The sequence below is a fragment of the Xiphophorus couchianus genome, chromosome 11 (assembly GCF_001444195.1).
Source record: "Xiphophorus couchianus chromosome 11, X_couchianus-1.0, whole genome shotgun sequence".
Classification (NCBI taxonomy): Eukaryota; Metazoa; Chordata; class Actinopteri; order Cyprinodontiformes; family Poeciliidae; genus Xiphophorus; species Xiphophorus couchianus.
Window position 1 is genome coordinate 24,423,252 of NC_040238.1, and position 23,714 is coordinate 24,446,965.

The 23,714-nt window shown below is 41.4% G+C and overlaps 1 protein-coding gene and 1 long non-coding RNA gene across 5 annotated transcripts in view; one reads left to right on the top strand and one right to left on the bottom strand.

The window, feature by feature from the left end:
• Positions 1 to 1,838: 1,838 nt before the first annotated feature.
• Positions 1,839 to 23,714, bottom strand: part of mtmr4 (myotubularin related protein 4) — a 47,769-nt gene continuing 25,893 nt past the window's right edge. For 2 of the 4 annotated variants that reach the window (XM_028030977.1, XM_028030976.1), the window contains exons 4-20: positions 17,102 to 17,218; positions 16,081 to 16,110; positions 15,122 to 15,204; positions 14,004 to 14,170; positions 13,809 to 13,905; positions 12,589 to 12,702; positions 12,318 to 12,508; positions 11,201 to 11,329; positions 10,762 to 10,873; positions 9,182 to 9,377; positions 8,896 to 9,081; positions 7,505 to 7,675; positions 7,104 to 7,258; positions 4,833 to 6,126; positions 4,506 to 4,616; positions 4,270 to 4,358; positions 3,240 to 3,417 (exon numbers count right to left, since the gene is read on the bottom strand). In XM_028030977.1, the coding sequence (XP_027886778.1) occupies positions 3,240 to 3,417; positions 4,270 to 4,358; positions 4,506 to 4,616; positions 4,833 to 6,126; positions 7,104 to 7,258; positions 7,505 to 7,675; positions 8,896 to 9,081; positions 9,182 to 9,377; positions 10,762 to 10,873; positions 11,201 to 11,329; positions 12,318 to 12,508; positions 12,589 to 12,702; positions 13,809 to 13,905; positions 14,004 to 14,170; positions 15,122 to 15,204; positions 16,081 to 16,110; positions 17,102 to 17,218 (3,420 nt within the window). Of the gene's footprint in view, positions 3,418 to 4,269; positions 4,359 to 4,505; positions 4,617 to 4,832; positions 6,127 to 7,103; positions 7,259 to 7,504; positions 7,676 to 8,895; positions 9,082 to 9,181; positions 9,378 to 10,761; positions 10,874 to 11,200; positions 11,330 to 12,317; positions 12,509 to 12,588; positions 12,703 to 13,808; positions 13,906 to 14,003; positions 14,171 to 15,121; positions 15,205 to 16,080; positions 16,111 to 17,101; positions 17,219 to 23,714 lie in introns of all 4 variants that reach the window. The other 2 variants (XM_028030975.1, XM_028030978.1) reach the window with 2 other exon arrangements.
• LOC114152872 (uncharacterized) lies at positions 20,561 to 22,834 on the top strand. The gene is made up of 2 exons (XR_003597234.1): positions 20,561 to 20,887; positions 21,935 to 22,834. It is a non-coding gene; the product is annotated as an uncharacterized LOC114152872 (long non-coding RNA).

A 23,714-nucleotide genomic window follows, 5' to 3' on the forward strand; every position in this document is an offset into this window, starting at 1 on the left:
GAGGGATTAGCTCTGCTTGCACACACCGGAGAGAAATGTGTCAAAAACGGTAGATTTTCAGCCGTGGAAATGGCCGAAGTGCAAAGGTTTGCAAAAAATCGCAGCACTCCACCTGAACTTTTCCAGCCATAAAAAGTTAGGAGCTGTCACCTTTTATTTTCATTCACCTTGTGGAGACCTAGATTAGCCTCGGCTTGAATTATTGATCATGCTGCGTTAACATTAGCAGCAGTTCCTCTTAAAAGTAGGACTTGGCTTGTGTTTCACTTCTGGAAAAAACGTCACGCTTCTGAATAACTGCAATGAAACTCTGTGGAAGTCCAGATATTTACACACTGAATGAAGACACATTTTTATCTCACTGTCTGAAGTTTAGTCCAACCAAAGTTTTCTCTTTTTAAGTTAGTTAGAATTAGCAAAATTATTCCTACTTGCTAAATGCCAGAAAATGTGGTTATGTAAATTTTTTTTAGAGATGATTTTGCAACTTTCTTTGAATTCAGAAGTTTACATACATTTGGTCAGTATTACAGATAACTGTATGACTTTTTAAACATCATGAGACTTATGCAGATTAACTAATACTTTATTATTCTTCCAAAGAAAAAAAAAAACCCCAAACTATTAAAAGAAAAGAGGAACTTTATTCACTCATACCAGAAAAAGAAATGGAGTTAAGAAATATCTCACTGTAAAGTCATGTAAAACTCTTGATTTGATTGGTTGAAGGTGCTGGGTTTGCTTTAGGGCACTTGTGCTTCTGCTGGTGAATAAACGCCATCTAGTGGCATCAAGAATCGATGCAGCAGCCACTGAAGACTAAAATGAAAGGAAAAAAAATCTCCCAGACAGTAAAACTTTTCTGTTAAGTTGGGATTATTCCATGTTTGCCTAAAAATTAAACATGTAGAAGAAAATGAGTTAATGTTTAACATAGAGGGTGTTTATGCATGAATTTTCTCAGTTTACCTTAACACTCTATGCATCTGGTCTCTATGGAGCAGTAGTGGCAAGAGTAAAGCTATTCCTGTTCGCAGTTCCCAACAAGCCATGTAGGGGGCGCTGCAAACTTGGGAAAGCCTGATCAAATTAGATCGAAATGTAATTTTTGTGACCCAGCGTACCAATCTAAGGCAGAAAAACACTTCAAATCACCCTAAACACATTATCTGCCTGTGAAACATGGTGGTGGCAGCATCATGCTGTTGGAGTGTGGTAAGAAAACCTGATAGAGACTGCATAACACTTGGTAATGGGCTGATGTTTACTTCTAGGAGGCAATATGACCATCAGATCAAAGCATAATCATGTTTTGGAATGACCTAGTCAAAGTACAGACCTTCATAGGATTGAGAATCTGTGGTAAGACTTTAAACGAGTCTCTCCATTCAATCGGATTGAGGTTAAAATAGTTTGTAAAGAATCTCTGGATGTGCAAACTGGTGGAAAGATACGCTAAAATATTTTTTAGCGTATCATAGTAAAGTGTTTCTCTTGACTCAGGAGGGATTAATAAAATAAGCTTTTTAAAATTTTCTTTGTAAAAAAAAAAAAAAAAAAGAAAAAGTTGAAAATCAAGAATCTTTTTACTTTGATGGTCTATTGTGTTAAAACAGATTAGTCAAAGTTTGTGGTTGTACTGTCAAAAGGTTCTGGACTGAATCAGGAAGATGTTTTTATTTTATACTGCCAAGTGTTCAGCGTCTCAGTATAAAAATTAATGCTTACCTTTTGGGATAAATGTGACATTAACTCTCAACAATGAAGCAGCTGTTTTCTCCTAGAAGTGTTTAAATGGCTGAAGGTTTTTTGAGTCAGTGATTTTTGACAGACACCGATCGAGTTCATATGATGGTTTATTTTTAACTCTTGGGATTTCAGTTTTACAGTGCATTTTCTTTACAACAATTATTAGGTAACGAGTTTTAGCCATCACTACTGATCAGAAAACTTCTTGTTACATTTTTGATCTCGCCTTGAAAATTTCGACTTCGATATCGTGCAAAAATAACATCGCAAACATTACACAATGGTTAACCTGGAACGGCTTGCTAATTCAGTTATATCCCATAATTGTCTTTATCTAAACTCAACAATTTGTTATCTTAATTTAAGTCAGTGTTATTAAGCAGCTAAATATTTGCACCAATAAATCATACACAGACGTGGCCAATTAGAAATCTGCTGCTGTCCAGAAGAAATTAAAACAAAAAAAAGGCTTTTAAACGTAGACAAAAACCAAATATGGCACTATTGATTCAAGAAACAACCAGTAGACACAAAAACATTTTTTAGTGGGAGGAAAGAGACGGGAGAAAAAAGAAAAAAGAAATCTGGGTATTCTGTATCCAGTTCACAAGCTTGAGATGTTCAGATGAGAGTTTCGGCATAAACTCATCACGGAAAAGCCGCCAGCACCTTTAAAATCTCACATCCCGACTCCCGTCTTCCTCCTTCCTCTCAGCCGTCGTCTCCGAAAACAAGCGGCGCCGTTTGGGACGTCCGACGCCGCGACACGGCCGCAGCGGAGCGAAGCAGCGACAAACACAGAACCACGTTGACCGTGCATACACAGAAGGTCTGAGAACACGCGGCAGAGACAAACACTTAAAGGACTCCAGCGAGAACCGAAACGGATCCAGTCTTCCCCAGCACACGTTACATTCCGGCTCTAAGGAATAAGATGCGTTAGCAAAGTAAACAGCAGATTTCCCCCTTTTTGCTCAAGTTTGGTCTCCCTCAAATACACAACAGCTAGTAGTGCACAAAATAAAAATACAAAATTAGACTTTTAAATACTGTAGCAGCATTTTTTTTCTTTCCTCTTTTAAAATCGCCTCCAGTGGTACAGGTGGAGGCCGTCGGAGTCCCCGACACGCGAAGGTTGAGCGATTGTCCTCTGGAGAGCGAGACGGAGTCCAGCCAGAATGGTGGACAAAGGTGGTGGACAGAGACGGGACGCTGTGTCGGGGTGAAGAGAGGGGGGAGGGGGCAGCAGGACGCTGCAGCGCTCCGGGCTGAAAAAATGTCCCAACAGCATCATCGTCACCTCCGCTTCCTGCTAACCTGCGTCATACCTTCTAGTCTTGGGCGCGTCTGCGTTTCAAGACAAACTTCTCTTCCTCGTAGCCCCTCCGTAGCCATGACGACGGCGCGTCGAGGTCGCCAACGGGGTGTCGCTCCGCTCCAAAGCGAGCAGGGCGGAGCAGAGGTGGTGCCGCGCGTCGCTGTGCGTCCTCTCAGCTGGACGCCGTGGCGATGGCCTTCTTGAGCTGCTGGCTGCGTATCTCGCGGGTGCGAGACTCCAGCAGGTGGTCGTGGCAGGTGTTGCACACCAGCACCGGGTCGTACAGCTGCTGGTCCGGGATGGGAAGCTTCAGGTGGCAGCAGTCTTTGCAGAACACGTTACCGCAGTTCCTACAGAAAAACAAACAAAAACCGATGGTGTTATATATTTGTTTTTGTTTGAGCTGATGTTTTGTGTGAGTAAAGAGAACTGCACTAAAATGAAGCCTTCATGTCAGGATAACTAAAAAGATTCAAGACCTTTTAATGCTGCTTGAAATAAAACGTATGGTGCTCTGACTGTTTAAAGATGTTTTCCTGCTTGAAAACAAACAACTCAGTCAACAAGTGTACATAGTGGCTCAGGTGCGAAATGTTTGATGCATTTATGGATCAAACATATTAAAGTTTTTGTTTAAGGAAGCAGTAAGTTTGATAAAATTTTCTAATAATGGTACAGAGAAGAAAGCGGACATAATCAGGCTTTTTGGAGAAATTATAGTTGGTGATTTTAAAGAACAGCTGCGCATTTAACACCGTTGATGAATGACAAACTCAACTTGTGTGAATCATTCCAAAAAGCCCCTGTTAAAAATAAGCTGCTGTACACAAACTGGTGTGACTTGTGTGATGCAAAAAAAAAATTAATAATAATAATAAAAAGAGTTTTCATTACACACATTTCAATATGGTTGAAAAAACAGTTAATCCCAGTGCAAAAACCTTTTATCAAAACATCGAAATTGGTAAGCAAATTTATTTTTGCAATTTCAATTTGCTCAATTCTATTGTCAATAGAAATGCAGTTCTAGTTACACGGCGGTGGACTCTGTTTACTAGCTTGGTCACTTCTAAAGGTAGTTAGTTGCACTGGATACTTTAGTGGTATTAGAGTAAAGAAAGTAAAGTCAAGTTTCTCCTTGTAATGACTACATTAGTGGAAACTGATTTAGTGTTGTCATATTTACTGACATAAAGCCCCACCTGCAGTGGTGACGCCTCTTGGCGATCCAGAACTCACAGTCACAGTTGAAGCAGTGAGAGGCCATGTGGTCGGGGACCCACCTCGTCACCTGTGCACACACACACACACACACCCACCCACCCCACATGCACACACACACACACACACACAGAGCAGTGGAGGATGTCAGGATCTGCTCCTTGACAGGACAGAGTCAGAGAGTCAGGATCTGTGTTTGTGGATGAAAGACGCTGACCTCTGTGTCCTTGGGTTCGACTCGATCCCAGCTGCCCTCAGACAGACGGTCCTCGCTGTGGGTGGACAGAGAGTCCTCCTCGTTGCTGTTGTCTGACTCCCGCAGACACGTCTGGAAAACGGCAGACATTTTAGAGGACACACAGTAACACAAACATTTGACAAAATGTAATGTTTATCGATCGTTTCATAATTGGTGACTGAACAATGTTTTTATGACGTAAAGCACTTTGAAATGCCTCGTTGCTCTACTAAGAAACTTGACTAGAAAAACTGAGGAAATATTTATGAAATCTGCAGAAAGAAGAATGAAGAAGAAGAAACTCACGATGTCGTCCTCGTAGTCGACGTCCGACTCGGAGGGCGGGGTGCTGAACTGTTTGCTCTCCAGCCTCATCTGCAGCTGCCTCACCTGCTGCCGCAGCACCTCCACCTCCTGCTTGTATCCGGCCTCGATCTGCCGCAGCCGCTGCTGCACGGCATCCAGCGGAACCGGCAGCCCGTCGTCGTCCAGGTACGCCGGGGCGTGGGGCGGAGGCGGCGAGCTGGAGGCCGACGGGGAGGAGTACGATGCTGGCAGCAGCTGGTGGCCTGCCAGGGAGTAGCTGAGGTTGCGGGCGCCGCTGGAGCAGCAGAGCGCCTCCCTGCGGCAGCACTGCGAGCCGCTGGCGGCGGCAAAGCCCTGCGAGCGCAGGAGCTTACCCAGCAGCCGGCGGCTCTGGTAGCCCCCAGGGTGCCTGTAGTTAGACTGGCCCAGACCAAGGATGGGGACGCTGTCCCACGGGGAGCCCAGCAGAGGCAGGTCGGACAGCTGAGAGGTCAGAGGTCGGAGGACGGAGTCGGTGTGGGCAGCTGAATCGGTCAGTGTCCTCCCTCTTCCCTTTGCCGGTTCCGTCCTTGAGCTGTCCTCGTCTTTCTGCGGCGACTCGTCGTCACTGGAGCGGCTCTGATGGAGCAGAGGGAACGAGGCTGGCGGCAGCTCGCCCTCGTCTGTGAGCGTCTCCGTGGAGTCGTCCATGCTGGCCGTCTGCTGCCTCACCGCCAGCAGCACGCCAGGCGGCGGCAGCCCGTCAGCCTCGCCGTCGCCATGTCCGTTGGTTAGTAAGGTGGAGGCGTTGGCCGCAGGCTGGGTGTTTTTGCAGGGCAGAGGTAAGCAGGGCTCTGGTTTGTGGGACGGGGAGAAGGGTTCTGGAGTCCCAACCGGACTCTCCGCCTCCAGCAGAGGAGACGGCAGCGGCGGGCTGGGGGCCTGAGGCGACGCCTGGTGGAGGACCGGAGTGACGAAGGCAGTCTGTGAGCGCGTTGGGGAATCACAGACGGGGGGTAGGGGTGGAGACGGCAAGGGCTGTGTGGTCAGACAGGGTTCTTCCTCTGCCCCCAGTCCGCTTTTGTAGTTCTGGTCCAGACTTGGACCGGCTGCCGGCGGTGCCTCCTCCGCCCCGTCAGTCGGGTCGTCCTCAGAGGGGCCTGCAGACGGGTCATCCGCTGCAGCTGAGGGCTCCGAGGCCGGGCGGCCCTCCTGGCAGTGCTTGTTCAGGTTCGGGTCACTGGATGTCCGGGTCAGAGGAAGACCGTTCTCCAGAGCGGACAGCAGGTTGTCCATGGAGCGAGTCTTGGGAAGTCTGGGCAGGAAAGGCGAATTATTTCTCCCACATTTTCTTATTAGGGACACTAGAGGGCAGTATAACTGTCTGTTTTCATTTCCCTTAAACTTCTTCATTTTTTGACCTTACAACTCCAAACTTCAATATAGTTTTCTATTTATGATTTTTATCATAAAAAACCAACACAAAGATCAGGGTTTGTCCATTTTCCCACAGAAATTCAAGAACTTTTCAAGGTAAATTTGTTAAGTTTTAAAAATCAACACAGATGAACTAAAAACGACAAGCTTCAATTGTGATGTCACTTATTTCTGTTATTAATAATGTCTTGTGATATTATTCTACACTGCAAGGACAAATAAATTAAAATATAACATTTTGTTTTGAAAATTCTCTCACACTCAATGCAACTGATTGATCTGAAAACAAAACACTAAAAACAAAAAGATCCTCTGATTTTAATAATGTTTAAAATATAAGATAACCTTCTTTTCAATTACACAGATCAATAACTCTTTGAGCCATTAAGAATTATAAATAAATTAATGTGATAAATCAAAATGAGCTCAATCATTTCCATTCTGATGATAAATATTTTTTGAAGGGCAATTTTCTTTTTTTTAGAGTCATCATAAACTATTTTGTTTATGGTTTCGGTTGTAAGTGTTTTTTTAATTTCCATTTTATTTATTGGTTTTGGTTGTCGTGTTTTATTTTGCATATTTAAAATATCTTCCAGTCTTAAGTGTTTGGCTGCAGTGAGACTCAGGGAGGCTGAATTCACATGCATGGCAAACCTTTTACATGTTTCACTGCAAACTCAAGCACTACTTAGTTCTGGTTTATTACCACATAAAAAAAAACACAATAAAATAAATTGAGGCCTGTAGTCATAATGTGATAAAACTCTGGCTTGTGGAACGGGGAGGCGTAAAACGTTAAAAGAGGCATAAATACTTTTGGAAGAGACAATAAATAGTGAATTGTGAACGTACCTGTCCAGTGAGCGGGACGTGAGCTCATCTCCAGTGGCACATGGGGGGAGGTAGAGCTCCACAGACTCGTCCACAGCTGTGCAGGGGGACGAAGTGGGCAGGTAAACAGCTGTCCACAGCTGTAAGGCCCGCGTGTGGCAGACTGGCTGCAGCACCTGGCAGACAAGAGGCAGGGACAAACACGGCAGCTCAACAGCAAGTCATTGTTGTGGATTATTTTGTAATTTGTTTCCCAAAGACAAAAAGTGAGGGTTGCTCTTCTGATCCTTCATTAAATAACAGGAAGTTAGATTTGGAAATACACGACTAAAGCAAACCCGCAAAAACATTTCAGATAATCAGAAGTTTTTCAGGTGCAGCTTAATTGTACAGTGAGTATATAATATAAAGTCTGATATTACCACATCGTGACCGGCAACGTAGAGGAAATTCTGGAAGTTCTTGTTTCCCGCGCGGAGCAGCGACCACACAGAGCAGGTGCGCTTGTAGACGTTCTTTGCTTCTCGCTCTCGAGCGTTGTTGCACAGAAATGTGCCGTAAAGACAAGAGTAGGTGTGCTGCACCAACTTGACCTGCACGAAGGAGGAGGACGAGTCACATTAGGTCTTTTCAGGACATTTTGTCTCTCTTAGCGCCAAGTGACGGCTGAGTAGCGTAAAAACGTACAAACCTAAAACAGGATTTCTGCAGGTTTCACAAACACAAATTTCTGACTTCTCAAAACCTTTTTAAGACAGTTATGCGTGAAATTTAAGACCTGTATCACGACAAAAATGCTCAGAAGAAAATTGCATATTTTATTTAGTTCTTGTGGTGCCAAGCTTTTTTATTTTTTTTAAACTGATGCAGCAACGCATCGGTTGGCAACAGAAGCGAGCCAGTGGCGAAGACGAACATCGTCCAGCTTCCTGTTAGAGTTGCGTGACTTGCACTAAGTTTATGAAGCAGGAAAACAGGTTTTTTCTGCACAGTTAATGCTTCCCATGACTCACTTAAGTCACTGAAATATTCCTGGAGTTTAATTGTTACATTTGATTTAACTCGTGTTGTAGCGACATGCTGAGGCTGACCTGAAGAGACTCCTGTAAATGCTACTGTTGCTCTTGTAATACTTATTGCTCTTTCCAGCACTTGAATGCCATTGACTAGGGCTGAAATTCATCTGTAAGTATGTTCTACCCAGAACTCGTCAAGTGGGATAGTTTTAGCTTAACCTGGTTCAAATTCAGGAAACATAAATCTCCTGTAAAGTTTCTTTTGCTATCCAATTTTTCATCACTTATTCAAAAACATAACTAGCAGCTCAGCTCTACACCTTACTGATAAGTCAAGCAGAAAGGGCTGAGTTTGTCACAGGAGCATTTTTTTAAGCTGCAGTTTTCACTAACAAAATGTTATTGGATTTATGCTAGAAAATGTTTATTAAAAAAATAGAAATTGAATTATTTGTTATTCACATCCATTATTGTATTTCTAATTTTGTTTAGAAAAGGCTTAATTTAGTATAATTCGCCAATTTTTCGATACGATTAATTGTCAGAATAATCGATAACTAAAATCATCACTAGCTGGAGTTTGACTATTTACTTAAATAACTTGAATGTAGTATTTGATTGGCAATCAGTGCGACACTTTATAAAGATCTGGCTCAGTATCGAGGACAAAATATCTTAATTTGGACATCTATAATATTTTCACTAAATTCCATCAACACAATCTCAATTTCTCGATTTTTTTCTTCTCGATTTCATGGTGAAAGGCGCAGGGTGGAGAGAGCTGGGCGACCACCCACCAGGAAGGCCTCGTTGAACTCGAACAGGCAGGGGAACTGTTTGAGCAGCTGGTGAACGCAGTCCAGCCACTGCAGGAAGACGGGACACTGCTCGCTCACATCGTCCGCGTTCTCCTGGTGGCCGCACCGGTCCCCGAATTTATGACCGTAGTCCAGCCAGTCCGTCTCCACAAGCACCTGAAAACCCTGTGGGGGAAAAAAATTATTTAACAGTGAAAATCTATAAAAAAACAACAATAAAATATTTGCTGATACATAAAAAAAAGAAAAATAAGTAATCTCTCACCTCTAACGTCCTGTAGTAGGGGTCTAGAAGAACTTTGGCCAGGGCTACTATCTGGGGCGTTCGGTCCCACCCGTCTGAGCAGTGTACCAGGACGGGCCGGCCTTCCCGTTCCACCGCGCCACACACCAGAGTGGCGGCCTTCAGCATGACCGACAGGTGCTGCAGCCATCGGGTGCTCTCAAGAGCCGACAGCCAGCTGAAACCACAACAAGTGACCGATTAGACCGACCGGCTGAAATCCACCCTAAGTGGTGTGATAATGAGCTTGTAACAGGAGGCAGCTTCAGCGTATCCTAAAGTGTTTTTGGTCCGCAGGTTTAATCACAAAGAGCTCATCACAACTCCACTTAGAGAGTCAATCTTGTTTTTCTTATCTTTGACGTGTGATTACCAGTTATGTCTACTAGTTTAACGCTGTACACAAACACAAAATCTAAGTATTTTGGTCTAGTTTATAGTGCAAATATCTTAGTACGCCTGAAATAAGACAAGTAATTTTCAGCTTGTTTTAAGTCAATAGTTCCTTAAGATTGATAAAAAAAAAAAGTATTCAGAGCAAAGTTCAAGTAATACAGCAGCAAGTCAAAGCAGGAAACCATTTAATGAGTGGAACCGGAGGAAGAACATAAACATTTAATTTCTAATATGTCATAAAAAGCAGATTTTTTTCCTCAAATCTATCAAAACCACCAGGAAGTGTTTTTTTTTTTTTAAATCATATTTTATGTAATAGCCCCCAATAAAAGTAGGTTTAGAATTTGTATTTTGTCTTTTGTTTGATGTGGAACGCCCCTGAGATGATACTTTGTAGAGCTCTGTTTCACTTTCACTATTAAAACTGAACGTTTTCTAGCGCATCTCCAACTTTCCACACCCAGCGATACATGTTAGCCATTTTTCTTTGCATTAGCTCAGTTTGGTCAAATGCGTTTTTTGTAAAAATGCACTGCAGCCACAAGCGTTAGTGCAACAAAATCTGAAAAAGTTTACAGGGTGTATGAATATTTATTCTGAGGCACTGAAAGAAACACTTTAGACACACAAGGTCTTTTACAAAATAATAAAAAAAAAAACAAGGTGGCATATTTACTCTGATTTTTTTAGGGTCTACATAACCTTTGGTTTTATGGTAGGTTTCCATGGTGATGCCAGACATCAGCCTGCTCTGTGACAATAAAAACCTCACTAACCACGTAGTAAAGGCCTCTGGAGTATTTATACGGATACGTCAGATTAAGTTACTCTGCGTTCACTTATAGTGAATTTTTAGATCGCCATAATAGAGAGACTCTGAGCTAAAAACCTCATGAAGAAAAAAAACAAACAAGCTTTACAATATGATGTCTCAGCAGCTGGGTTATCAGGAAACCAAACACATAAACAAATAAAAATTTAAACAAGTACGGATTGATGTGTACAGACGGACGGCGGGTTAGCCCGGCAGGAACAGGAACTGCTGTGTGGCATCGCTCTCATGTCGGAGAGGTGTTGCTTTACCGTTGGCATGAAAACAGAGGAGAGGGAGACGCAAACGAGGGCTGAGCTGCTCAGATGGAGAAAGGTCAAACAGATCGACTTACTTTCCCGGATCTGGGATCTGACTGCAGACAGCCCGCAGAGCCTGGAAGCTGTTGCGGATGGCATGGATGTTGGCCATTCCCATAAACATTACTTCACAGTTGGGGTAGTACTCTAAAAATAACAACACATATATACGTCAAAATCTCTAAGCTTTACTGCAAGATATAGACAACATTTATATATAGTAGTGCTGTCAATTGATGAGAAAAAACATTTAAGTCAGATTAATCACACTCTAGTGCTGTTATTAATCACAATTAATTTTCTTAACTTTCTAAGCTTTGAATGCAAATATGGTCATTGTTTAAGAAAATGTTCAAGGCGTCCCAGGTTGAACTCTACCGTACATTGAAGTATTATCATAGGCAGAGTTTCAAACATGATGTGCAGACAGATTTCACAAGAAGGAAAACCTGCTTAATATGTGATCAGACCAACCTTCGCATTCGCAGCCGCCACCTTTGGCTCGGTTGGCCACAGCGGCGGTGTAGGAGCGGGCGTCCAGAATCAGCAGCTTCTGGGGAACCGTGTTGTCATCGCAGCCAGAGCCGCCCGTCAGCGACGAGTCTGAGGGAAAACAGGAAGGACGACAGAGCTGAGTGAAGCCTGGTAGCAGGACGAAGGGGAAGACGAGAAGCAGGGAAACAGAGAGATGCTGTGGATGTCATAAAGAGAAAAAATATATAAATAAATCAATAATTCCTCCTGATGCCAATCACAAGAGGCATACCTCCAAAAGCTTCTTGTGCTGGAGAGAAGTAATTATTGTGGTACTCCAAGTGAGCGCTGAGTAAAGCTGGTGATGTGCTGCAGAGGTGCTTAAACTCTGCAGACTGACACACTGATGCCACCAACTTAAGCCTGAAAGATTCAAAGAATTGTTTCCTTTGCAGATTCAGCCGATGAAATGTTTCTAATTTTCATAGAAACTGAATGTATGAACACAGCAGTCATTGATAACAGCTGCAAGTTCTGGTTTTAAATTGAAGCACGCAAAAACAGAACTACAAATGCTGCTTCATGTTATATTTAATTGGAGAGAGAGCTACACAGGCAGGTTAAAGTGGAGCTTACTAAAACTACACATGACTGGACACACCATTCAAACTTTTTTTATCCATCATTGCAGCAAAAGGTAACTTATCAAAGTATTGATCCAAGGTCTAAATATTAATGTAATAAGCAGAACCGAATTTAGAGGCATTATATTAAATGGACCACAATACAATATGCATGTCACGCTTTTCAGATTTTATCTATCTTTTCTGCCACTTCATGCTTACTTTTGAATAAAATGCATCTTTTTTTGGAGGATAATGCAATTTAGAAACATTTAAAGAGCTGTGTAAAACAAAGAGAAGAATTACAAATGAAGGATCTGTTTTCATTGAGTTACTCGATGAATAATTTAACTCTAATGTACTTTGGAGAAAAGTAATGATTGAAATCCAATACTTTAAGTTATACAATGGCACAAAACTGTATTCAAGTCCCACCAGTTTCAAACCATGCTGCAACATGATGACATCTACAGATCCACACACAGCAGATTTACCAAAATCACTGTCACATGAGTCGGGAGCCTCCCCTCTCTGCCGGACCGTTGCCGTCCCCTTGGCTCCCGTATCCATGTGACAGGCCTTAGCGATGGACGTCACCAGGTACTCATCGTCCGTGTTCCTCCAGCCCCACCAGCTGATCTCAGGTTGGCTGCAGCGAGCAATCACCGCCCCGTTTTTCTGGTGCCTTGAACATGAAGCGGCAGGGTCAAACCCGCGTTTTGACGTGCAAGCCGGAGACGTCCGAGGCTGCGCCGGTCGGCTTACCTGTAGACCACCACGGGGATCCTCTTCCAGGACCTGAAGGAAGCCACGCTCTCCAGCTCTTTGTCGGTGATCCAGATGGGAACCAGGAGCTTCTGCGGGTAGCTGGAGCACAACCTGCAGGGGAAACAGCGGGTCAGGGCTTCGCAGTTTCTAACGCGGCATTAATGACTCTCAGCCTAACGCCATCTGTCTCCGGTTGTCTCTCCTCTCTCGTGATACTTTCTCCAGTTCCTCACCACCTGCTGAGGGACAGACAGGCTCTGTGGATATTAGTAGGGATGAAAGTGAAATAGTGTGCTGAGTCACGGGACTCAGCAGGCTGCAGCTTGTTTAATTAGCTCGTTGTCCTGTGTGTCTGTCTCCCTCAGCAGGATGCGCTCCAACGGGCTCTGTGAGCAGACTGACCTTTCTTCATACAGGATTATTTCTAAGCTTTAATTTCCAAACCACCGAAAAGATTTGGAGAAAACGTGGAAACTTAAAATAAAATCTGAGTTTGGTTACACTCGGAACTAGAGGGGCACGATAATTATCAGCCTCATATGAAGAAATTAAGGCGTCATTCTTCTTTAAATAAAAAAATATTTTGTTCTGGGAATGATTTAACTGGAACAAAACTAAATTTATGATTTTTGGTAACAGAAAAATGGACGATTCTATCATAATATCCATGGATTATAACTTAGCGGGACGAGTACATCAAGTTAAATTTCTAGGGGGCGTCGTGGATCATAAATTTAACTGGAAATCTCATATAAAATATGTAAACCAAAAACTAAGTCATGGACTTCTAAATAAAGTAAAAATGGCTTAGAACTATCAACTCTCCTGACATATTGTTCATTTGTTGTTATTAAGTCTTGTACATTTCTGAGTCAGTAATGAGAAAAATTATATATTGTTTGCGTTTTACATTGTTAATTTAATGTATATGTATATATAAATTTTATTTGTAATTATTGAAGAGAGAACAGTTTCATACAAGATTTTTTAAATACTTTCTCCCCCCTTTTCCCTCAAGTATAGTACGTGCTGCAAGAGTATGTGTTTGCGAATAAATGATGAAATTCATTCAGTTCAGTGGATAAACTGATTGACCTATTCAGGAAGCAGGAAGGTTTTCTTGGACTGTTTTTACTGCATCCACCTCTCTATATTTCATCTACACCACATTTATTGCTGCAGCAGCATCATGGCCGCTCACAACCACACAGACGTACTTGTAGTTGCAGTTGATGTCAGAAACTCTCCAGACGTTCTGCGTGTCAAAGCCCATCCGCCTGACCTCCATTTCCATCCTGTGACGCACATGGTCCCCTACACACACACACGCACGCGGTACAGGTAAACACTGAACAGTCTCAAAATGGCAACATTTTCTTTAAACTCGATGTCGTTAGGTTGGTGGAGCAAACCTGGGCGGCAGAGGTGAACGTGCTGGTCTTCGTCGTCTGCGCTGGCCCCGAGGCACCAGGCGTGATAGGCCAGGGCGAACAGGTCCTCCAGGCGGGACGGGTGGGCTATGACCCGGTTCAGGCGCTTCGCCCACTCCTGGCACTGCTTGAATGTCGCAAAGTGGCATCTGTGGAGAATCCACGGTATAGTTGAGAGAGAACATCTTTGTTTTCAATATCCTTGTATAACATTGAGCTTTAGGAACTAGGAGAAAAGTGTAAAGAAACGACTGCAAGATTAACTTGGTTAATCTTAGTTAATTAATTTAGTTAGCAATTACTCAGATTTTTCATTTAAGTTATTTTTTTTACACAATATTAAAAAAACATTAAAAATTTAATTTTTAAAGAAAAACATTTTACTGCCTAAAATGCAACAACGTAGCGTTACTTTAGTTTACGCTTGATCATTCGTAGCAAAGGATGCGAAACACTTCTAACATCAATCTGTGAAAAGCTCAGCCCTTTCTGCTCGACTTATCAATACAGTGTTGACTGTTTTTAATAATAATAATAATAATTAATAATTGGATAACAAAAGTGATTAATAGATTGTTTTATCCATAACATTTGTACTGGGTGAAACTAAAAGTACGCCACTTAAGTTTGGGATACAACACATTTACAAAATTTTTAAAAACTGAATCTTAAATGCAACATTTGTACAGTTTTGGCTTAATTACTGCTCAAAATATCATGTTCTTTCAGCAAACAGCCTTTTTTCACCCTCACCAGTTAGCCAGATTTAGCCGTCTATCTTTAGTCTCAGGTCAAATAACAACCGAAGGGGAAGCATCGATTTAACAGAAACGTAATGAATTGGATTAAACTCAAGCGCTCCGTCACGCATCCTTTCAGCAGCAGAGGGAAGGATTAAACAGAGAAAAACTAATGGAAGAAGTCAGTCGGGTTTCTTCACATGGAGCTAAAACGAGAGATTGTTGCATTTAATCTAAAAGACGAACAACAGAGTAAACGGATTAACTTTTGCACTATGTTTAAACTTCCGTCGCTAACACTTAGAGGCCCTACTGTGGCCGTCTAACATTAATATGAAGCTACCATCGTCTCTTTCCTACCTGACAACTTTGGAGTCTTTGCAGATGATGTGCAGCTGGAACATATCTCTGCTTTCCACACCTTCTACCAGCCTGAGCGGCACCTGCAGGGGGCGACAGAGAGCACATGATATCAGCCTGTTGGCCCACAAAGCAGAGAACAGAGATGTGTTAGAGAAAATCATCACAAATTTCTCCAACACCTAGACCTGCCACGATAACAAATTTTACTAGATAATAAATTGTCCCAGTAATTATTGTGATAAATGATAAAAATAATAATAATAATAATAAAAACAGACCAATACACTTTAATTTGGTAAGGAACATCCAACATCTGCATTAAGTGGAAGATTTTTTACTTGTCAAAAAACAACCCAAAACAGTAAATAAAACGTAAATAAAAGTCACTTATACTCAAAACCATAAATAAAATTGACTATGAAGTCTCTGTAAATAAAATTGCCCTTCAAAAAATATTAATAACCAGAATGGAAATGATGGAGCTCGTTTTAATTTATCATGTAATTAATTGATTCATTGCTTATTTTTGAAAGGCTTAAAAATACCAACAGCTTTTTTTTTCATGTCTGACTGTGAAGTGTCAACATTTCTTTTAAAAAAAATCAACAGGAATAAAATGTCACAGCTGGGAAAATACTTAAAACTGAGCATAATTTATAGCTAGAATACTTGCAGTTATAAGAAAAATAGAATAGAATAGAATTAGAATAGAATTCAACTTTATTGTCATTGCACTGTCACAAGTATAAGCAACGAGATGTAGATGTAATAAACTTAAGTCTCAAGATTATTCCTGAATGACAATCTGGCAGGAAATTAAAGCTTGATCGCCACTGCTCAGCTGAATGTAAGAGACACTTTGTCTTTAGTGCTTCATAACCACACAGAGTGAAGGGCTGAATGACAGAGCTGTCTAATCTGTGACAGAGGGATGTGTTTTATCATATTGTACTCACAGAGATCTCATTGTCCACAGCAGGGTAGGTCTAAAACACAGAGCCACCATGGAGCACACACAGAGAGAGAGAGAAAGGGAGGGAGAGGAGACACACAAGACAGGAGGAAATGGGAAAAAATAAATAAAAAAATTAAACCCCAAAAAGCTTAGAAGACAACACAAATGAAGAGTTAAAAAGGAAAGAAAAAAAAACTCCAAAAGAGTGCAAGATGAAAGCTAACCGAGTGGATGTGCTACTAACGGCACATATCCAAATCAAACATGGATCATGGTGAGGAAGAAAGACAAACAAAGAGGGGAGCAAAGGGCAGAAACGGTTTGGAAGAATGGGGTGAAGTTGTGAAAGGACATCTGGGTGAGAGGTTGTGGCTTGCTGGCTTTCAGACAGAGTTCATCTGTACAGTTGGGGGTCAAGGCAGGAGTCTGAGTGGTTGGGTAATCAGTTGTATGGGCATGGTTAGATGGTGACTTGTTCTCTTTCTGAAGGAGAAAGAGCCCAGGTGGTCAGGCCTCTATACTCTACTCTCCACCGTTTCCAGAAAACCGAACTCTTGTGGAAAACTTGACTACGGTTTGGGAAGGAGGAGAAATTTGACTGCCAGGGAGGACAAACAATATGCTCATTTGTGTTTGAGCAAGGGCTTGACGTCAACAGGACAGCAGCGCCACCAGGGGCCGGGCTTTAACACTTGGATGTCACGTTACACCCTCTTCGCCGGTGGATCAAAGGAGAGCCTGCAACTCCTGTGGTACAATGTTGCTACAATAAACTATGCCGAAACCCTGGTTTACAGCAAGTCCTCTGTGTAAACTCCTCCGCTTTATTTACCTCGTTAGCTCGGTTGTGCGTTTATAAAACATTGGGGTGAAAGGGAGCAGCCTGTGTACGTCCAAACTGAACACTGAACCCTCCTCCCTGCTGCTATTGGCCTCCGCAGTGGCGTGGCATTGCAGACGCTCGGGTTGTTAGTACAGAAGCAAACAAATCCGCAAGCTCCTCTGCCGAGACGGGCACTCACGTTGATGACAGAGTCTTTGAACTTGATGTGGAGTCTGTAGTTGGAAATGGCGATGATGGCTTCGTCGGCACGGCCGAGATATTCCACTCCTTCCCCCTGAAGAACTGGGAATGGGACCTGAGTGAACACAAAGGGATGTTGGAGCGGGTTAAAAGTGTTATCGCTGAACATGTTTCAGTTGTAGCAGAATTATCACCATCCCAAATAGAGTTCACCAAACACTCTTTGTTATAACATATCAAAGTTTTGAAGATTTAACTTTTGAAAAATCTGGATTTCCCCCCCACCAATGCACTTCATGGGTTTCCACAGACCAGAGTGATGTCAGCGCGCCCAGTTGTTCTTGTTTGACAAGCATGTTTTACAGCTTCTGTTTATTTGGACTTTGAATTCGGGTCGAAGCTTTGATAAAATATTAGGGTCAGGCTGTCTTTATTTTTTTAAATCTCGTGATTTTATGAGATCTTCAACACAAAAAATAAGAAACTAAAATGAAGAATGTTGAGCATCTTGTGAAGTTACATTTTAGTAAAGGTTTTATAAATAAGGAAATACCTCATCTTTTAACACATTAACATCAAATTATTACCAGTAGCAGGAGCTTGAAATGAAATATGTGTTTATTTGAGTCATATTGAGGTAGACCAGCAACCAGGTGGAAGAACATTCACTGGTTTGGAAACCAGAATTAAACTTTCTGTGGCATGACATTTTTTCCACATAACATTTTGGAAAACATGTAGCCTTCCTACTACTCTCATTTTACTGAATACCTCTGCATGGCTTGGAGTTTCTGTAAAGCAAAACCTCCACTAATCAAACCAAAGACAATAAAGCTGACTAAGGTGTCCCATTAGACAAGCCTATAGTCTTACAGAGGAACCTTTGTGAGCGTTAAGGGCCTGTTGCTGAGCCTGAATGAGCAGACAAACAAGAGGCGAGGCTGCCGGACTGGATCCCAGGCCTTCCATTAACATTCTTACTTCTACTCATTTTATTACAGTCTCAGCCAAGGCCTGGTTTGGGCTGCAGTACGACACTACATTAAGGTAATTGGTTTCTAGAAGAGGTCAATAGAACTTTTTTTTTTTTTTGCCTTCTTACTTTTAGGCAGGGAATTATCTCTAAAAGCCCAGCCGGTGAATGTGACACACAGTTACATCTGCCAACTTCGAAGTAATGGGATAATCTGAAGCTTTCAATTACCTTCACACAGGTCAGCTTCTCACCTCCCCTTTCAAACAATTGTTAGTTCAGCGCTGAATGTTACTGGAAGATTAGAAATCACTGAAAAGCTCATGAAGGCTGGTATCACTTGGGTTCAGTCTCCTTTTAACAACTTTGCCGTCATAGGGAACCATGAATGGCAACTTAGATCTTGTTTAGTCTCCGCTGGCGAGGACAATGGCGTTGCTTAGAGACAACATTACCTCATTCTGCATTAGCATGTATTGCTGAGTCACACAGAGCTGGAGTGACCAGAACACAATAAAAAGACTGCATGCAGTGAAGCAGATGGGGGGATTATGAGAGAAGTCTGGCAGACTTGAAACGAGAGAAAGAGTAAATGTACTGCATTAATATAACTACTACTATTAATTATAATAGATTTTCCTTGTACAGTGCTTTTCTGAAACACTCAGACACTTTACAGGAATTAAGAAAAATTACAAACAGTGCATTTAAGTATGTCAAGCAAAATCATAAAAAGAAAAAAAAAAAACTGCTCGCAATGGATACGAGAGCCAAAAAGAAAAAAAGTTACCAAAGAATCTAAAATAAAATGTTAGGCATATTGGATGGTGTTTTATTTAGTTTGTTAATGTGTGTTAAAGAAACCCCTGACGTCTGCTCTGCACTTGCTTCAGGTCTTCAGCAGATCCTGCACCCATCAGTCAGACCAGACAGAGAAACAGAGTCCAGCTTAACCTGGGAAATGGAGCACATAGTGCTCTGCAGTAGAACATCAGAGCCAAATATAGGCAGCAGCAACTTCCCCCTCCCCACTCCACTGCAACGCAGAATGGGGAAATATTAAAGATTAAAAATTCATTAGCATTTCAAATGCTTTTTTTTTTTTTTTTAGAAATAATACCTGTACAGGACTAGCTTTGAAGCGATTGAAGATGAAAATGGGCCTGCACACAAGCAGAGCCGGTGCCAGGTTTTCTACAAATTTTTTACAAATTCTTCCACACTCACATTTTCAAAGTTCCCAACACTTCTGTAGCAAATCTGAAATGGATAAAAACAAAATTCCACTGTGAATTTACGACAGATATTTCTAGAGAGAGTAAGCTTCGAATGTAAAACCTGCAAAACTAGATGGATCCAGCAAAAACACATTATTTAGCCCAAAGGGAAATTAAGTAATTCATATTATCAAAGCATCTTCAAAGAGTCTTTGTGGATTTTGATGCAGTGGGCTGGAAAGGCTCTCCAGTAGCAGTCAGTTTCGTAACGGCCGTGAAGAGGCCTCTGACTGAAGACTGTTGCTGTATGACATCATGACTGTCATGAGATGCCAACATGCAGAGAAAATATTTCACAGGAACATGTCCTGGATGACATCATCATGTGGATTAGCAAACTCTGCTAATCCACCTCATTTGCTTTTGATGCGTCCCTATCGTTTTCTATCGAGACATTTGAGATGAGAACATAATTTCTGCCCGTTATGATTGGCAGAAGAAATAGTTTGAACTTCCTCCTTCTCTCTGCACTCTCTGTTTCTGCTCTGCATCCATGAAGCCTCCTTTTCAATTCCTCTGGGATTTGGGGTCAAAGTTCAGGTACTATTTGAGCTTTTGGAATGCTAATCATCTGCTCCTAGTTGTAAAAAAAAAAAACAATACCTTGTTGCCATGGTTACACGTCACAACAGCTGTCTGAAAGTAAAAATTTAAAAAAATCGTTGAGAGTAAAATTCCAGAGGGAATAATTGTGCAAACTCGCCTCAAGCAAAAACACAACTAAAGTCTTCAACAATAACTAATCAGAGGTTCTCCAACATGCTGCTATATGCCAAGTGTTCTAAGACCAGAATAAATTGTAGAATTTAATAAATTTTAAATTAGTTTTATACGGGCGTGCCGTGGTGACGTAGGGGTTAGGGCGACCCATATTTGGAGGCCTTGAGTCCTTGGCGCGGCCGTCGCGGGTTCGACTCCCGGACCCGACGATATTTGCCGCATGTCTTCCCCCCTCTCCTTCCCCGTTTCCTGTGAGCCTACTGTCTTATAAGGGACACTAGAACCCACAAAAAAAAAACCCTGGAGGGGTTAAAAAAAAAATTTGTTTTATACTTTTCCAGACTGTTTAGAAACCCTCTAATACTCAAAACCTGCTGATATAAAATAAAGAGAATCTACAGACTCACATTTTCAAAGTGTTGGGATCTACAGTAAAATGATACTGCAGATCATTTTATCGATCTACAGTATTGATAAAATGAAAAACACAGCACACAAGCATTGTTACAGCAACATGACTGCTGACAGTTGGCATTAAATATTAACGCATGCGACTGAAATGCGATTCTGCAGCCGCTGAATCCGATTGTTTGGGAGACACCCAACACGTCCTGCCCAGATTGCCATAGTTAACATGCTGTACAGACTGGGAGCCGCATTAAACGAGCTGCGCTCCAAAAGCGGGCGAATGAGTCACTGGCAGCTGGCGAGCGCAGCATAAGATACTGTGTCACGTTTCCTCTACGAAGCCTTTCAAGCAGCAGAAACATGAAAAAAAAGAGAAAAAAACAGGAGAGCCACGGAGAGGAAGAGGGTGAGAAGAAAGAAACAACCATGAATAATACGCCGACTTGTGAGTCGTGACTTCCGGTTCGGGCAGCCTGCATATCAGGGCATGCACACGCTGATGCGAGTGAGCGCATGCCGAAATGTGCAGACTCAGAAGAGGGAAAGCAAAAAAGTATTAAGTAGGGCAGGGGAGGTCTGTCATTTTGTCTGACGGAGAAAACTGATGTATGATGGAAACGAGTGAGGAAAATCAGGAGAGACAAAAGCACATCTCCCTTTTTTTAAATAAATTATTTTCTTATTTTAATACATATTTGTGGATTATATCACCTTATTAAAAATAATGACCAAAATCAGTTTTGACTAAAGTGATTTTAGCCAAAAATTAAAATGATCTTTACTTGTATCTTCTCTTCTACTTTGCGCAAATGTTACTTATTTTACCTAAGTTTAGTTTTGCATGGGTGTGTCTGCTGTCTGGGGATTTGTTGTGATTACTTTGCATGGTTTTCTACCATATCCATCAATATGTTGCTAATAATCAATAGAAGGACACGTGACAGAAAGAAGACACACGAAAGATTAGATAAAACATGCGACTGCATGTGTGAACACAGATCAATGAGAATAATTATAAAGCTTTTACCTCCTCAGACTGATACCGATCTCACTCTCTTTCACTGGAAGGCTTTTCAATGCTGACCATTTTAGAAATAAAAACTCTAAACAAGCTGATATCTCCCCTCAATCCACTGGAAATCAAGTGGAAATGTCACTCAATTGAAAACCACTAAGAAAAGCAGCAGAGAGTAACCCAGGGCTGGGTGGGTCCAGCTCTCTTTTGTCATGGTCTCTATGAACGTGAAGCTCGGCTCCATTAACCAAACAGCCTAAAAGCACAAACTCTACTCCACAGGGAGAAGACAGTAAATTACCCATCGTGGTTTTTCAGCTTCATCTTCACCAACAGTCTAACCGATTCTTCTCTCTCGTCTGACCCAAATGTTTTGCAGCTACCATGTTTTTTGTTTGTTTGTTTTTTTCTGTTCTTGTTTTTTTTAAACCTCTGCAGATGCTGTATTAGGAGAGCAGAAGGATGATGGAAGCCCCACAAACGGACATCAAAGGTGACAAATTTCAGCTGTTTATTGTTACTGGTCATCAATTGGAAATAACCAATTACTTTAAAGTAACTGGATTATTTGAATTAAACCAGAATTAAAGATGAATTACTATTATAGTTATAGATCTGGTTATTACTCTTCAGTAATTTGAAGGCGACAGATATCCAGCTCCAACCCTTCACCTTCAAACTCTTCTTCCTCAGAAATGTCGGAGTTGGTGTTTCCTGAACAATACGGCTCACAAAATACGGTTGCAGTTCTCCAGTAGAACCAGTTCACTCTTCTCCATCACTCCATCTAGCTTCTACTTCCAAAATTGCAAATAAATCACACAAATCTTTGCTGAAATCTTCAGTGTACTCAACCTTAGTCGTTTATGGTTTGACTTACCCTGAACAGCGACACTTTGCATTTATAGTATTCTGTGACAAATATTTATCATTAAAAGCGTTTGTGTATACAGAATGAAAGCACAGTAGGTCATTTTAAAAAAAATTTTTTAAGTGGTTTTAATGTGTCAGTGACAGTTTAATGTTGGCCTTCAGCAATATGAAACAGGGAATTGGACAAGATTAAAAGCTGAACTTTAAATGAACTCAAAAGTGACCAAAAATGACGTACAAGAAATTTATTAAGACCCACTATTCAGTCAGAATAGTTAGGAATATTATTAAACCCTAAAAACAACAGATGACTCAAAGCTAAAAATGTTCAGAGAAATTATCTGGTGAACTGAATCAGTTGCTAATCAGCAGAGCTGTTCCTTATTGGCAACTGGATGATCAGAAACCAAATAATCTCTGCATTCAAAAGTTTTCAGATTGTGGTAATAAAGACACATTGATGCTGAAAACGTCCAAGTCCAATCATTTTAAATCCTCTTACTATGCTTTATTATAAAATAATACGTTTAGAGAAACTGGGGTCAGCTAAACTCAGTATAAATAGGTCAAAGGGTCACAAAAAATGGAGGTCAGAAATCAGCCACAAAGGTCTGAGCAGTGCATCTGTATTAAAAGCATTAAGTCCTATTCAGAGCAAATCTGAGTTCAAATATCTCTGTTTAAAAAAGAAAAAAAAGTTTAATACCTGAGAATGTGAAAGCTGTGAAACTGAAGTTCTTGGAGAGAGAGAAAAAATAAGACTGATCAATTTTTACCTATCTGAGTGACAGCTGGCAGCTCTTTCATAATCCTGCGTGTGATGCGTAGACATTCACCACCCAGCCAAAAATAAACTGATCAGATTATTTTAGAAAACGGCTGTCCGATACAGCAGCCGAACAGATGTAACGCCACCATCATAGCTTACAGTAGGAGGAGGCAGCATTTCACTTGACATTGGTACTGTATGCTGCTGCTCTTATAGAGTTGTAGGGTAAACATGCTACTAGGAAAAGATTTTAAGGAGTTCATTAGTTTAAAAAGTTGCGTTCAAAGCAGTATTTCTTACATTCGTAAAAATGTTTACACAAAAAACATGAAAGTCACATCTCAGATTAATAGAACAAACATGGAATGTATACATGATGCCTGATTGGAGTAAATCAGCTGCATTGAAATGCAATTATTTTTCATTAACGAGGTTGCCTCGTTAACTTTTTCTTGTATTAAGCATAAAACAGACTAATAGGCATAATGTCTTGAGTAGTAATCTTTTAATAGGAGGCCCTTTGCTCTTCTGAAGCACCATGTTGGCAGACAACACAGCTTTTCTAGCCAATGTGCT